Raw genomic sequence first — 16,844 nt, 5'->3', positions numbered from 1 at the left:
CCATCTTTGTAGAGAGGTCTTGGGACTCTGCTGCCGCAATTCTAAATGGATAGTCACACTTTATAGGCGAAGAACCCACCACCAAATGAATCTTGTAGTTGGATAGCTATTGCAGCATTTACCTTAGTCTCATTCAACAAGAGAGCTCGATGGAACGTCTGGTTGTTGTAGTATTGGTCATGGGCGTAGAAGTGAAAGCACACCTTGAAATGCTACTTTTGAAATTCTGGGCACAGTAGCAAACAGTACGAAACTAACAGCCCTGGCCACAGTGGAGACAATATGAGGCATAGTAGGTGAATCTGATGAGGCATAGTAGGTGCTTATGGATCTCAGATTCCGTGCCATTGGATATAGGCCTGGACTGAAACACGGAATCTGAGTTACTGATTTTGTTAGATCAGAGTATCCTGTCAAAAAATAAATTAAACTAAGCTAAAATATGTAGCTTCTCTATATATACCACAGAAAGTAAAACTTACATAGCTGAGGCATTGGGTAATATGAGGACAAAAGCCACTAGTGGTGCAAGTTGAGCCCATAACCGGTCTCCCTACTTGTAACACAAATAATGATGCTCCTATGTGCTTGAACATTAGCAATGTTTTGCTTTTTGATAAATTCCTCCTTGAACTAGTATGCCACGATACTATGTAATTGCTCAAAGCACTGTATTATTGATAATGCAATTATTTCTCCTTTCCATGCTGAATTTCAAAAGGGGTAATACCAATAGACCAAGCATTTAGATGGGGCATGCTGACATGTTAACTTGAGAAAAGTTTTACTGTGTATTCATCAACCTAAAACTAGTGTTTGATAGTAATCCAAGCAGAACACTTTGCGAGGTTTTTGTAGAAACAGTTGATTCCAATATAATAGTTCTCCGCTTTTAAAAAACATACCATTCTGACGGTATTTACCCTCCTTTTCAATGGGACCCCAAGTGTTAAAACCACTGATTTTACTTTCTGATCTGCATCAGAGACGCCAGGTGTATGTTCTGGCCCCATCCTCTTTTGCTTGAACATTAATGAACTGATCATCTAGCTCTAACATCGTTACTGATTCTCCTAGTATGGCTGGAATACCCAATATAACCATCTTTTTCCGGAGGAATGCACCCTCGTATCTGAATCTTCTATAGATTTGGAAAATCAGTTTAACAATCTATCACGTTTTTGTAGTGAACATAGCTAATAACGAAGATAAGATTAGGACAAAAATATGACGGATTGTCTGCATGTAAATTTTAATTCACATGTTGTTAATTGGTGGTAGAGCTGCTGGAGAGAGTTGCATCTTTAGTGTAATTAGGGTTTTGTTTTAGTGACAACTGTGAATGGGAACCCTATGTTCAGAAAAGCGCTTTAACTTGGACACAACATACTGGTTTGATGAAAAGATTATGCTCGAAATATGGCAGCAGAACTATTTAATCTCTAATAAAGGTACAGTGTACTCGAGCAATAATGACTGTATTATATGTTTCATTAATAGGAAGATTTAATTTGTCATTTTTAGGAGAAATTGGAACAATAGTCTTACAGTATCTCTTTCAGATTCAGTGGAGTACTCGCCAAGTCCCATTGTGAGCTCAAATTTTGCATGATGTGGTTATCATTCTGGCCTATTTTCACCCAGCAAAGTAAGTCAGTCTTGTCATGGGTGATTGTATGGAATAGTTCCTTCCAGCATTTGATTTGGTGCAGTGGGAATGGGCCGTAACATTCTTCCCCACTGTGAACCTCCATTGTAATGAAGATCCTATTTCCCTAATGCTTTAACCCAACCGTGTGACAATCCCCATTACATGTTTTCCTTTTCCTAAATCTATCCTATCAGTATGTTCCTTTCTCCCTTGTAGTTTGGGTAAGCATTCGTCTTGGATTTATTAGTGCTTGCAAAGTTTGCAATCTAGAGGTCTACCTCCATTTTTCCTCACTAATTTGAGCATATATAATTTTTCAGATTTGACCAATTCATCTATGTCCCCTCGAAGATTTGACCTTCTCTGGCCCATTTAGGCTCGTCCATTTTTTTGGCATTACACATTTTTGTATTGCCGATTTCGTTTTCTATCCGTGGGAACAAGATGGCAATCAATAGGCATGCCTCCACTGTTCTGGGAACTGTAATGTCTGTGTTTGACGCCAGGGTGTCCCAATCCTAGAACACTGAGATCCTGGTACAGCACATACCATTTGTGTTAACATAGCCATAGGCCAGCGCTTCATAAGCTTTTCCCATGACATTTTTAGTAATGCTCTAGCCCAATCGAACTTGTGCATACTCGACACTAGAAGTATATCAGCAAGGATTAGTGGATGCTTTGGAAGAATCTGAAGTGAACAATCTCAATTGGTTCAAATCTTTCAGGGACTGGCCAGACCATGTAAAAAATACAACTCTGGTGGGCAAACAAGTTATACGTAGGTGTGGTGCCTTGTGTGGGGACACAAAAATGGCTCGTAGGAAAGCTGGTCCATTGACCAATATCGCTGCACATATTAACTTAAACTAGAGCTCTGAGAAGTGTTTGTATCAGTTCTGACCTACATACAGTTGGTAATGCTCTTTTTTACTAAGTTTTATCTAGGGATCTTACTAAATATCTTCATTCTGATTCTGTCCATGTTGAAATGGTGCTCCTAAAACCAACATCTTTTAGGTTTGGTTTAAGCTACGAGCTTTTGATTTTACCAACATTATATGTTCAATCGGGGCATACTGCTTGATCTGTTTATCTACTATTTGTTTAGTATGTTATTCACATTTTAATTCCTCCCACTACAGCATGGGGAAACGGCTCAGCCCTTTTCAGCCTTCGGTTAACTTAGCTGTTAATGATAGTCACCAGGAACAGATCTGCGCAAAGTAGTACCCTTAGGTACTAAGGACTACTGAGGCTATGTGTGCTTTGTGTGACCAAATATACATTGCTTTTAGCTAGTAATTACATTTTTGTTTTAAGATTGATGAGGGCCTGGCAGCTTCCCTAACATTACAGTTTCACAAAACAACTCAAACCTTGACAAAGCCAGAAGGCATGTGGCCAACTCCAGACCTATTGCCTTTGGCAATGCTTGTTTAATTATTTATAAGGTGTTTTGGACTTCTTCCACCACTACTACAGAAGGACAGTTATTTAGGGATACTATGGAGTACCAGATGTCCACCCAGTCTTTGCAGTAACCAAATAGCTGTTGTACTCTAATAAGAGGTGAGAACAATTTATGAAATTAGCTAACTGCTACCTTACATGTTCTGTTTGATGATTGTGCTTCATGAGATAATTGTTTGATTAAACGTTTTTGTTGCATACTATTGTAAAATCTTTGTAATGAGTATCTTTTTTATAGCGTCTTTCGTTTGATTGGTGTTGTAATGCATGCAACTATCAGTTTGTAAATGGATTGTGTAATTATTTGTATATAAATTTTAGGAGCAACATTGTGCTCGAATAAATTGATAAATTGTTGAAAGTTAAAATGAGTAACTGTTTTTCTAGAAAGAAACATGCGCATGATTCAGATACAGGAAACTCTGACGGAGCAGAGGAATGTTAAAGACAAACTAGAAAATGAGCAGGAAAAACTGCACATAGAATATAACAAGGTGAGACAGTAACTTGTTTAACATTGACACAGTTTGCTGCTAAAATCGTGATTTTTTTTTTTAATGTTAGCTTTTATGCGAAACACAAACTCCTACATGTTGCTGTATTTCTTTTCTCTCTGGTACCAAAAAGGATAATCTCGATATGTTTAAAATGTGTTCAAGGTACATTAGCCTAACTTCAAGAATTAGAAATCAAGTATATCACCACTGGAAAACCAATGATTGCCCAAGTCCTGTGCAGTTGTCAGTTCACAACAATACCTATGGCCTATTGATTTGTTATGCCTCTTGGCAGGAAACCATTAAAGATGATTTCAAGAATTTGTGTTTCATGTCCCATAAGATCAAATCCTTAGCTTGCTGGGAGCCGTCGCCTTTGTTGCTCATTGTAACTGTGCATTAAATTAAGAATGGATTGTTAACATTTTAAATAATAGAATCTATTTTGGAAGATTGCATGCTGTTTGTAAAGATATGAGACAAGACCGCTTTTCTTGGAAAACAACAAAGACCAAGGAAATAGCTTTTTGCTCCTTAGAAAAGATTCTGTAGTAAAAAACAAAATACATCTTAGGGCATTGCATCTGTTTGCTTAAAGTACATTTATGGTCTCTGTAGCATTTACTAACTTGTTCTCTCAGGATTCCACTGTAATCACCACTAGTCAATGACTAGTTCCAGAGTGGTGGAAAAAGAAATGTTTAGGACATTTTAATATATATTGCAAGTGTGACGTTATCAATAGATTGTGATATCATTATTGCATTTTGCTCCTGAATGTAGATATGTGTAAGCTAGATCATATGGTTACTTTCCTCCTTTTGTCCTGTACAAATTGAGATGTGAACAAGATGTCCATCCCATTGTCTTGCTATCTGCTGGAGGGAGTTCAATACAGTAAGGTTTATGCGTTGCAAAAAGGAACATCAGTCCGATTCATGCTGAATCCTCTCTTGAAGGCACACCTTAACCAAGTACTCTTTCAAGAAAGCAAGAGCATAAACTAAAAATAGATCTCTATTTCAGCATTTTGTGTTCGGCTTTTGCCAGCAGACTTACTCCCTTCATTGTTGCTGGCACAGGCTTCTCTCCTTATGCTCTAATTCCCGTAAGCTATTTAAATCCTTGATTACCTGATGTTGGAGGAGCGTAGTGAAGGACAATCTGTGAGTCATACGCTAGTATCTTATACTTAAATTTCTTGGTTACCTTTCTAGTTTGAACTTAAATTTCCCAGTAACTTGTTTGGTGTTTGTTTATGGCGGTGGAAATCCATCCACTAGAATGGTAGTCTGACTTCGATATCAAAGGCCTCTGCTCATCTTCTGGTAGACTGCATTAATCTCCTGTCTGTCTCCTGTCTGGCGATCTTTAGTATTTATTAGCATACAGGGCGAAAGACTGGCAAAATCCACAATCAAATGCACATCCTTGTAATAATCTATGTTTTCTTTATCTTCACCTAGTGCCCCTGCAGTAGTGGACCATTATCTATGTTCTGTCACCCTAAATAGGGAATTCCATCAAGGTATTGATTAGTCTACCCTGGCTTTTAGCTGGGAGGGGGGGGGTTTATGTTGGAAAATGGCCCTGTATGATGAGTCACCCCAAGCGATTTGCCGCCCTCCTCTTTTTCTGACCTCGTTTTTGTTGGCTTTAGTACTCTGAGCACTTTACCACTGCTAACTAGTGCTAAAGTGCATGTGAATGAATGAATGAATATTGAATTTGTATAGCGCGAACTTAGCCCAAGGGCGTCAAGGCGCTCTCCCTTCTAAACCATAGTTCCATTGACTTATCCACAACTGGTATATTTAATTTATTTATAAATCCCTAGTAAAGTGCACTACCTGTGCCCAGGAACTGTAAATTAAATGCTATTAGTGGGCCTGGAGCACTGATTGTGCCTCCCCCACAAGTAGCCCTTTAAACATGCCTCAGGCCTTTCACTGCAGAGCCTGTGTGGGCAGTTTACACTGCCATGTCGACTTGGCATTTAAACACTTTGCCAGGCCTTAAACTCCCCCTTTATTACATATGTCACCCCTAAGATAGGCCCTAGGTAGCCCATAGGGCGGGGTACTTTGTAAGTAAAAGGTGGGACATGTACTTTTAAGTTTTGCGTGTCCTGGTAGTGAAAAATACAGACATTCTTTTTTCACTACTGTGAGGCCTACTCTACTCATAGGTTAACATCGGGAATTCCTTATTACATTTTTAAGCTGTAATTCCTGATTGAGAAGGAACTGTTCTATCATGTTTTATATATTTAGAATGGTACTAATAAATTATCTTTACTGGTAAAGTTAGATTTAACATTACTATTTTAGCCATACCCTTATAGAAAGTTGACATTTCTCTGCTCTTAAAGCTCTGTGTCTGCAGCCTGTTTCCAGTACATGTCTGGGGAGGGTGATAGATCGACTTGATCCATGCCCTGTAGACAGCAACACAAAGGATGGTTAGAGTGTCTTTAGGGCCCATCTGCATCCTGATGGCTCATCCTGGGCAGGGTGCGAGGGAGGAGCTGACATTCCTGCATAGGCAGTCACCACGAAAAGGGTTAATTATGCTCCTGTAGTGAGTCTGGAGCCAGGAGTGGAAGGAAATAACTTCTGTGCATTTCAAAGACCCTTGTTAGAAGTCTCCCCCACTTTCAAAGACACAACTGGGTATAAGTACTGGGTCTCTGACCCCCACTAAATCAGATACTTCTGGGCGTGCGAGAAATCTGTCAGAAGAGCTGCTGCACTGCTACTAAGGCTGTTACTTCTGTGCTCGAAGAATTGCTTTTTTGCTGTGCTGCTCTCTGATCCTGCTGAAAGAGAGCTGGACTCTGCCTTGAACCCAGAGTGATCTCCAAGGACTTGTTATCTTGCCTCCTGTTGCTTGAGACTCAGGGATATCAAAGTCTCATCACCTGCTTCTGTGCCTGGTCCGTTGGACAAGCGGGATCGACACTGATGCATTGCTCGTTTGCACCCCGCATCTCACTGGTGCGACTAGGCTCAAAGTACTTTGTTCAGCGGGCCTGTGTGGCTCCTCCATCCGGCCCAAGCTCTATCTGGCAGCCTGAACTCTTGACGTTGCCCCCAGCCAGCGTGACCAGATAATCTCCAGAGGCGCTTATTGCTTCTAAGTGCTGTTTTTACATTTAAACCTTGAAAGTTCGTGTCCCGGTGGGTAAGGGTATTGGATAGTAAGGGGGATTTTAGGGCTGGTAAGGGTATTGGTTGGAAAGTTTTTTAGGGGGGTTTTGGAGTGGGTATGATAATTGGGGGTAAATGTGTTTTGAGGACCTAGGGGTGTATAGAGGGTGGTAAGTATGTTTTAGGGATGGTTAAGTGAATTAGGTGGTGAGGTTGTTTTTTGGGTTTAGAGTAAGGGTGTTTTTAGGGTTAGCGGTGGGCAAGGGAATTGGAGGCTAAGGGTGTTTTTAGGGTTTTGGGAGTGTTGAGGGAATAGGGTAGTACGGGCGTTTTTAGGGTTAGGGGTGGGCAAGGGAATTGGAGGCTAAGGGTGATTTTCGGGTTATGGGAGTGTTAAGGGAATAGGGTAGTAAGGGTGTTTTTAGAGTTTAGGGGTGGGTAAGGAAATTGGGTGGTAAGGTTTTTTGGGGGGTTTGGGAAGGGTAAGGGAATGGGGTGGTAAGCTTGTGAAAAAGATCAAGTTGGGGGTCACCTCAATATAAAAAAGTTATTTTCATTAATATATATTTTTAATTTGGGGATTTGAGTGTGTGTGTGTGTGTATATATATATATATATATATATATATATATATACGGAATTAACAAAAAAAGCTATTGTTCAGTGAGAAAGAAATTAAAATTAACAAATCTCTTCACTGTACGACAGAATTTGCAATATACGTAGTAGAATATACTTGTCCATTTATATACATTGGCAGTACGAAATTACCTGCAAGCAAAAGAATTTTGCAACACATTAGGGCAATCAACAATCATGATCCCACCTACCCTGTTGCTAGTCATTTTCGAGAAGTCCACAATAACAACTTGAAGGACCTCTCATATTATGTGATAGATGCCGTACCAAAAACTAAAAGGGGTGGAGATAGGGAATCTTTGCTGCGTAAGCTGGAAATACACTACATTCTCAATATGAACAGCAAAGTCCCGGGAGGGCTCAACAATACTGAGGATTTATACACATGCCTATAATCCAATAGTTACCCTGTTTTACCTTGAACCCTGCGCGTCCTTTTGCACAGTGCATGAGATTTGTATGGATCTTAGCTTTCATAATAATTCAGCTCAACATATTTACCATTATGTCCTCCCACTTGAATGTTACTGTATTTCAAGTTGCTAAAGGTTTTTTAGCCTCCTGAGGGATACCATTATTTGGACGTAAATGGGGGCTGCAAACCCACTTTAACAACATAACATTGTGTTTTTTTAATATTATCCTGCACATATATGCACTAATCACTTTAGCACTTTTATGGGCCTTTTCATTAGATTTTATTAATCTATATGAGTGGTGTATTGAAGAGGACTTGTAGTAAGCACTTAGCACTTTCTTTTTCTTCACATGCTACGGGTAATTATCGTAAATTTTTTATCTGACATGTTTGACATTTATGTCAAAATACCTCCGTGTGAATTCGGGATTTTATCCCAATATTTGTTTCACTGTTTTGCTATCATGGAATTACATGTACATATTAGGTTTATTTATATTTTGTACATCCGATTTATCAATTGAAACATTTTATATGGTATTTATAAAATGTTTTAAGATGTCAGAGGCATTTTTTTAAAATTATTTAAAAATGTCCGATAACATGTTTATCTAAAATGAATGCAAGCATTTATCTCATGTCTTTTAGATTTTTTACCTATATTTATATAAATGGCATTTTCTATGATAGGCATTTCTCAGTAAATGACCATGGAGTTTTAATAAGATCACAAAATGTCCGTAAACATCAGAATAGCATTTGAATGTTTTTTCTATTTTTATTCCACGTCAGCAATCACGTGCAAATGTGCAGCAATTTAATAGGTCTTGAATGTAAATGGCGTTGTCATGTGAGCAAGCTTCTTTTGTAGGTGAAACGCGTTATGGCCTACATTAAACTGCTGATGTGCAGCACTGAACTTTGGGTCCGTGTCTGCTTGCTGAGAGGCATTTCTCTGGAGTGGCGAAGCAGTGTTTATATATATATATTCACTGAAAAAACCATAGGTTTCAGGCCTTATATAGTTAGGAATTAGCATTTAAAAACCTTTAAAATTCACTCAAAAAACTATAATTTTTAGGGGTGTTCTAGTTACCTGGACATTTCACTCATACAAAACCATTGAAATTGCTCCTATATAGTTAGTTGTACCAACTATATTTCGCGCACCCGCAGTCCACTGCTGATGATGTCACATATTACATCATTCATGACATGGTCAATGACATCACTGATGACATCTCAAATGAGATCACTGATGACATCATCCAGTGAATGTGGTTTGCTTCGTTATTTAAATATGCATTATATATATAGCAATTTGCATTGAAGAATGAGTGGATATATAAAAATAAATATTTGGATGGAGGATTTAGTAGCAGTGTAATTGACTGTTTACTTGACCAATTTATAGTGTCTCACTAAATATAGTGGATAGTGACTAAACTGTTTGAATATCTGTATCACTTTGTCAGTTGTTGTGTAAACTGGTTCTCCAGTTGGTTACTAGCTATGTGAAAGTCTGTATTAGTTAGTGATTAGTTAACTGAGTATTTGTATGGGAGAGTGAATGTGTGTGTGGTTCGGTGGGGGGGGGGGTGTGACTGCCCAAAGATGTGTGAATAGTTGATTCACTAGATTTATGAAGTTAAAACTACATGTTCTAACAGTTGTTTGGGTGAGTGAATATCTTTATGGGTGTGGTGATGAGCAAATATATTTCTCAATGGTACATGTCCAACAAACTAGAAAAATAAAATGCAGTGTATGTGTCAGTTGTTGTATATTAATAAGTAAACATAAGACTCAATGATTGTGTGAGTGACTGTATGGATAACTTTATACTTGTAATAATGATTTTATAATTCACTAAGTATGACTTACTATCTACATGAATAGATGAAGTTGTGTTTGTATAAGTGTGTAGCTAAGTAAATATGTAAGTATGATCCATTGTTTGCATAAGTGAGTAGGATGACTTCATATGTGAATAGGATATGTGCTGGTGTGTAATGTCGATTTAGGTGTATAAGTATTTTTTTATAGTGTTCTATTGTTCATTGACAGCATGTATGAGTGAATCTACAGGTAAGTGATTAGATGTGTGTATACATCTATGAATCACTGAGTGGGTTTTTAGATACTTTTATTGCTGTAACAATGGATTCAAATATGATACTCTGTATTTTACAAAGAGTGATGAAAGATTTTACTAGTGTATGAAAAGGTGTATGTGATTGTCACGTGGATGATGTCATCAGTGATGTCCTTTGAGATGTCATCAGTGATGTCACTGACCATGTCATGATTGATGTAATATGTGACATCCTCAGCAGTGGATTGCGGGTGCTCGAAATATAGTTAGTACAACTAACTATATAGGAGCAATTTCAATGGTTTTGTATGAGTGAAATGTCCAGCTAACTATAACACCCCTAAAACTTATAGTTTTTTGAGTGAATTTTAAAGGTTTTTTAAATGCTAATTCCTAACTATATAAGGCCTGAAACCTATGGTTTTTTCAGTGAATTTGCAAGGTTTTTTAAATGCTAATTCCTAACTATATAAGGCCTGAAACCTATGGTTTTTTCAGTGAATTTGCAAGGTTTTTTAAATGCTAATTCCTAACTATATAAGGCCTGAAAGCCCACCAGGAATCTCCAGTATGCGCCAGGGGACTGCATTGCAGAGACGTGTAATGAAGCCACGCCCCTTTTTACACCTCTCTCCAACGCAGCCCCCGTGCATGTTTGAAGAGGGGGATCTCATTCCCCTTGCATACTGGGGGCCCCTGGGGGCCAACTAGCCCACCTGGAACCTCCAGTATGCGCCAGGGGGCTGCATTGCAGAGGTGTAATGAGGCTATGCCCCTTGTTACACCTCTCTGCAATGCAGCCCCCTGACGCGTTTGCGGAGGGGGAACTAATTCCCCTTGCATACTGGGGGTCCCTGGGGGCCAACTAGCCCACCTGGAACCTCCAGTATGCGCCAGGGGGCTGCATTGCAGAGGTGTAATGAGGCTATGCCTCTTTTTACACCTCTCTGCAACGCAGGCCACTGGCGCGTTTGCAGAGGGGGGACTAATTCCCCTTGCATACTGGGGGTCCCTGGGTCATATCTGCCCAAACGCCGAAATACCGAACGATTAAAAATGACTTTTCTTGAGAAACATTTGGATTTGGATTATCATGTCCTATACTTTGGAATTTTTGAAAGACTGACTTTTAGGATGCTATAAATTACTCAAGTCTGCCCGAATTGTGTGGGTAAAATTGATACCTAGTCACTTTGAATATGAATGTACGTACGTCTCATCTAACATTTGGAAGAAATATCTAGTTTTATGACAACAGGATACCGACATAACTTGAAGGAAATAAGAACGCCCTGAAGAAGTTCTGTTGTACAGAACGAAATGAGTCAGCTGGCTGTGGTACATAAACTTAAGGAAAATAAAAGCATTTGAATATACACCAAGATTCAGCGCTTCATTAAGGACTCTAAGTGATATGATTTGATTGGACTTATTGTGCAAGTGGTGCTGTGCCAAACTTTGGAATACTCTCCACTACTCTCTACTACTTACTCTCTACTACTCCACTACTCCACTACTCTCTAATACTCACTCTCTACTACTCTACTACTCTCTCTCTACTACTCACTCACTACTACTCACTACTACTCACTCTCTACTACTCTCTACTACTCACTCTCTACTACTCTCTCTACTACTCTCTCTACTACTCTCTCTACTACTCTCTCTCTACTACTCACTCTTTACTACTCACTATCTACTTCTCACTCTCTACTACTCACTCTCTACTACTCTCTACTACTCACTCTCTACTGCTCACTCTCTACTACTCACTCTCTACTACTCACTCTCTACTACTCTCTACTACTTACCCTCTACTACTCTCTCTACTACTCTCTACTACTCACTCTCTACTGCTCTCTACTACTCACTCTACTACTCACTCTCTGCTACTCTCTCTACTGCTCCTCTCTCTACTGCTCTCTACTACTCTCTACTACTCACTCTCTTCTCTCTCTTTACCTCTTTACTTCTTTCTCTACTAGTCTCTACCTCTCTACCTCTACCTCTCTACCCTACCTCTCTCTACACGCCCACATATACACATATATATATATGCATATATATGCATATGCATTTATGTATGTGTGTGTGTATATATATATATATATATATATATATATATATATATATATATATACACATATGTAAACATATATAATCTGCATATCTATATAAATACAAATATAAATGCATGCATACATATACATATATGCATATATATGCATGTTATTTACATGAAAGTTTTAAAAACACTAATAAAAGCAAAGCTAAAAAGCCACCTCATTACAAACAGAATGGCTTTAACTTAAACGAGGGCGAGATCTATTGCATTTTCAATGCTTGTTTACTTTGGTTCCATCAAGAAGGCATTCAGATGTGTCACACATTTGCCATCAATTCTGAATGTTAGCACTCTAGTTGCTCATTAGATCACTGTAGTAAAGCTACTGCTCATCAGGGAAGTCTGCTGCTAATCATACTTTCTATGGCAAAATGAATCCCCTCATTTTGTTCCTTTTTAAATTAAATATTTTCAGACTTACCACTTCATACCAATCAAGATGGCTTCTGGTGTGCCATACTTTTGTCATAAGACTGTTAGCGCTCTAGTTGTTCTTTAGAACACTCTGGGACATTCTGTCATTGGGCTATACTTGGGCTACATCTTAGGTATGTTTAATCAAGAGAAGGCGATTTCGCCTGTAAAGGTGTAAGGGCGAAAGCCCGGGGCATTAAGATTTGGAAACCAATCGAGAATTGGAGTAATAATATTCGAGTGGTTAACTAGACTTTTCCCACTAATGTAAATAATGTCGTGGCCTTTTTCTTTTTATTCCTGATATCTGCTTTATACTATCATTTTATTTTTGTGTCTGCTAAATATGCTTGAAGATTAAAATAAGAAAAAAAAAAAGAAATAGAAGAGGATTTGGGAAGTCACTCAAAATGTGCCCTAATTTTTCTATCTGCAGCACTAATCATACTTTCTATGGCAAAATATACCCCCTCATTTTGTTCCTTTTTAAATTAAATGTTTTAAGAGTTACCACTTTATTCCAATCAAGATGGCTTCAGGTGTGCCATACCTTTGTAATAAGTAGGGCTGTTAGCGCTCTAGTTGTTCTTTAGAACACTCTAGGAGGCTGCAGTAGAACACAAAGGAATCAACTGACAGTCTCTGTCCTTGTTGGATGTACATGTTTTACTGAGAATGTCAGACTTCATTCTCACATGACTGAGAAAGATAATGTGAATTTACAGAAAAAATGCTTTCAGTTTAGCTTATAGATCCCCTTCCAAACCACTGTGGGAAAAGCATGAGATAATAGTTTTCTTTCAAACGATTCATGGTATCCCAGCAGAAGGCTTTTTCACATGGTAAAATCACCTTAGAACACACCTCAATTCCTAAAATGAGTATGGTACCATCAAGAAATGATTTATAATGTAACTAAAGTCCTAAAACCCTCTATTAACTACAATGCTTTTTAATGAGGTGCTATCATGTATATTGGTCCCAAGATGGCTGTCAACACTTCTTGGATGAAGTGATGATAGCCAATCAGATCTCACGATGAGATGTGTGGTTAGGCTCCGCCCAGATATATATGTGTTTTTGAAGTTAATTTTCATAAAAACCACTGGAGCAATTTTCACCAAATATAGCAAAGGCACTTCTGCGTACCAGTCCCTACAATTTTGCCAAGTTTGGTGTAATGCCGTTCAGCGGTTCGGGCTGTAGCCTTGTCAGAACGTCCTATGGAAATTAACATGGGGAAAACACGTTTTGGGGCCCCCCTTTTTTCTCAGCCCCCACTTCACGAATCTCCCCAAAACTTTCAGGGAAGGAGCGCAGCAGAGCTGGCCAAAATTTCGGAAAATTACACGCAAATTCCTCAACCGGCGCCAAAGTTATTCCCAATAGAATGGTGCGGATTTCCTATGGTAGCTAGGTCCTAACTATATATACCTACTGGCTATCGCCAGTAGGTAATATATATATATATATATATATATCTTGCTGAAACGCGTTGTGTAATTAAACTACTTGACCGATATTTGGATCTCCTTTGTCTTTTTGCCTGAGAGCGCATAGATACGTTTATCTTGGACACTTTTGAACATGTGAATACAGCCGGACTGCTTCGCCGGTAACTTGCGCCAACTTCCGCTGGGTTCCAGCACTCCGGAAGAAGCGATTTGTTGTGCTTTCATATATATATATATATATATATATATATATATATATATATATATATATATATATATATATATATATATATATATATATATATATATATATATATATATATATATATATATACATATATATTTATTCACTGACAAAGCCATAGGTATATATATCTATATATATATATCTATATATGTATATCTATATATATATATCTCTCTCTATATATATATATATATATATACATATATAGGTCCAGGTCCACACCCTTCGCGGCGCCGGGACACCAAGACAGCGGTGCAGGTCAGGGGCAAAGGTAACCCTGTTCAAATATTCAGGTCCACAAACGTAGCAGCGCTACGGTCCTGCACTCCCCTCGAGAAACTGCACAAACGATTCAGTATCAAGTGCGCTCTTCCAAATTCATTTGTTTATTTCAATACAGCATCGTGATGAAACAATGAAAACAGCCCAACGCGTTTCGGCGAGATAACTCGCCTTGGTCACAGGTAGTTTCAAAACAGTGAACAAACATTAAATAAAGTTTCACGTGATTGAGTGTAATGAAAATCAAGAAAGGACTCAAAACCTCACATACCGTGGCCATCTTGGAACGGAGTGTGTTTCTTGTAATTCAGATAGTCCACAGAAAAATCAACAGAAAAATAAATCTCTGCCTTATGCGTTTCAAATAATTTGCTTAAACCATCAATTTGAAATTACTCTAATTAATGCAAATAAGTGCGTTTCTAGTAATAATATTACTTCATTGTTTCTAGAAACCAATATTATCAAGTAATATAGACATATTACCCCCGGTAATTAAACAAAATCATTCTGACATTTGAGAAGCAATTCGCTTTCAAATTAAGTCCTGGTTGAGTATTACATTTTAAATTAAAATTCTGAATTTAGAATTTTGCAATACACGATGCTGCATTGAAATAAACAAATGAATTTGGAAGAGCGCACTTGATACTGAATCGTTTGTGGAGTTTCTCGAGGGGAGTGCAGGACCGTAGCGCTGCTACGTTTGTGGACCTGAATATATATATATATATATATATATATATATATATATATATATATATATATATATATATATATATATATATCAAAGGTCACGTGTAGAAACACACCTCACTCACGGGGATGCTGATCAGAAGCCTTTAATAACAAACAGCATGCTTCAAATAGCAGAGAAACCCAGGAAAAAAGTCCATGAATGTCTTGAATCGTCTTTAAGCGTCCTGACGCGTTTCGAAGGCTCCCGCCTTCTTCTTCAGAGGACGACGAATATTAACAGGACAAAAGCAGGAACCACTTCTTTAAATCTAATGACACGCCTCTGGATAGGCTAAGGGTGGATGACACGCCTCTGGATAGGCAGGATAGTCACCGCAATGCCTTATGGAGCTGGTAGTCCCGCGTGGATTTATCGCATATAGCGTCTTTATTACAAGGAGTCCTCCGCTGTAGTTTGAAAGGCGAATGATACTGATCCCCTCGCCAGCCAGGCAGCGTCACAGTGATAGAGCAGGGGGCAGATGAATAACCATACTCCCAACAAGCTGTATGCTTGCCATTTAGAGACACTTCCCAGGACGTCGCTTGGCGGTGCAAAGCGGATGCAGTTTCTGCTGCGCGGCTCACTTTCCAACAAGTCGCTCGCACTCTTCCTGGCGGGTTCGGTAATGAATGGTGTTGGACCATTCTAACATATATATATATATATATATATATATATATATCTATATATCTATATATCTATATATCTATATATCTATATCTCTTAGGAAATCCGCAACCTTCTATTGGGAATAACTTTGGCGCCGGTTGAGGAATTTGCGTGTAATTTTCCAAAATTTAGGCCAGCTCTGCTCCGCTTCTTCCCTGAAAGTTTCGGGGGGATTCGTCATGCGGATGTCGAGAAAAAAGGGGGGTCCCAAAACGTGTTTTCCCCATGTTAATATCCATAGGACGAATAGACAAGGCTACAGCCCGAACCGCTGAATGGAATTACACCAAACTTTGCAAAATTGTAGGGACTGGTACGCAGAAGTGCCTTTTCTATATTTGGTGAAAATTGCTCCAGTGGTTTTAATGATAATTAACTTCAAAAACACATATATATCTGGGCGGAGCCTAACCACACATCTCATCGTGAGATCTGATTGGCTTGTCAGCACTTCATCCAAGAAGTGTTGGCAGCCATCTTGAGACCAATATACATGATAGCACCTCATTAAAAAACATTGTAGTTAATAGTTACATTATAAATCATTTGTTGATGGTACCATACTAGTTTTAGCAATTGTGGTGTGTTCTAAGGTGATTTTACCATGTGAAAAAGCCTTCTGCTGGGATATCATGAATCATGTTTGAAAGAAAACTATTATCTCATGCTTTTCCCACAGTGGTTTGGAACGGGATCTATAAGCTAAACTGAAAGCATATTTTCTGTAAATTCACATTATCTTTCTCAGTCACGTGAGAATAAAGTCTGACATTCTCAGTAAAACATGTACATACAACAAGGACAGAGACTGTCAGTTGATTCCTTTGTGTTCTACTGCAGCCTCCTAGAGTGTTCTAAAGAACAACTAGAGCGCTAACAGTCCTACTTATTACAAAGGCATGGCACACATGAAGCCATCTTGACTGGAATAAAGTGGTAACTCTTAAAACATTTAATTTAAAAAGGAACAAAATGAGGGGGTATATTTT

The 16,844-nt window shown here is 38.5% G+C and overlaps 1 protein-coding gene across 13 annotated transcripts in view; it reads left to right on the top strand.

Annotated features, from left to right (window-relative positions):
• The window catches only part of PHF14 (PHD finger protein 14), a 1,314,486-nt gene that overhangs the window by 340,765 nt on the left and 956,877 nt on the right, over positions 1–16,844 (top strand). For all 13 annotated transcript variants that reach the window (XM_078663794.1, XM_078663786.1, XM_078663795.1 and 10 more), the window contains exon 10: positions 3,512–3,618. In XM_078663794.1, the coding sequence (XP_078519920.1) occupies positions 3,512–3,618 (107 nt within the window). The remainder of the gene's footprint in view (positions 1–3,511; positions 3,619–16,844) is intronic.

The sequence above is a fragment of the Lissotriton helveticus genome, chromosome 10 (assembly GCF_964261635.1).
Source record: "Lissotriton helveticus chromosome 10, aLisHel1.1, whole genome shotgun sequence".
NCBI lineage: Eukaryota > Metazoa > Chordata > Amphibia > Caudata > Salamandridae > Lissotriton > Lissotriton helveticus.
Note: the sequence above shows the minus strand (reverse complement) of the source record. Positions and strands in the feature narration are given on the sequence as shown.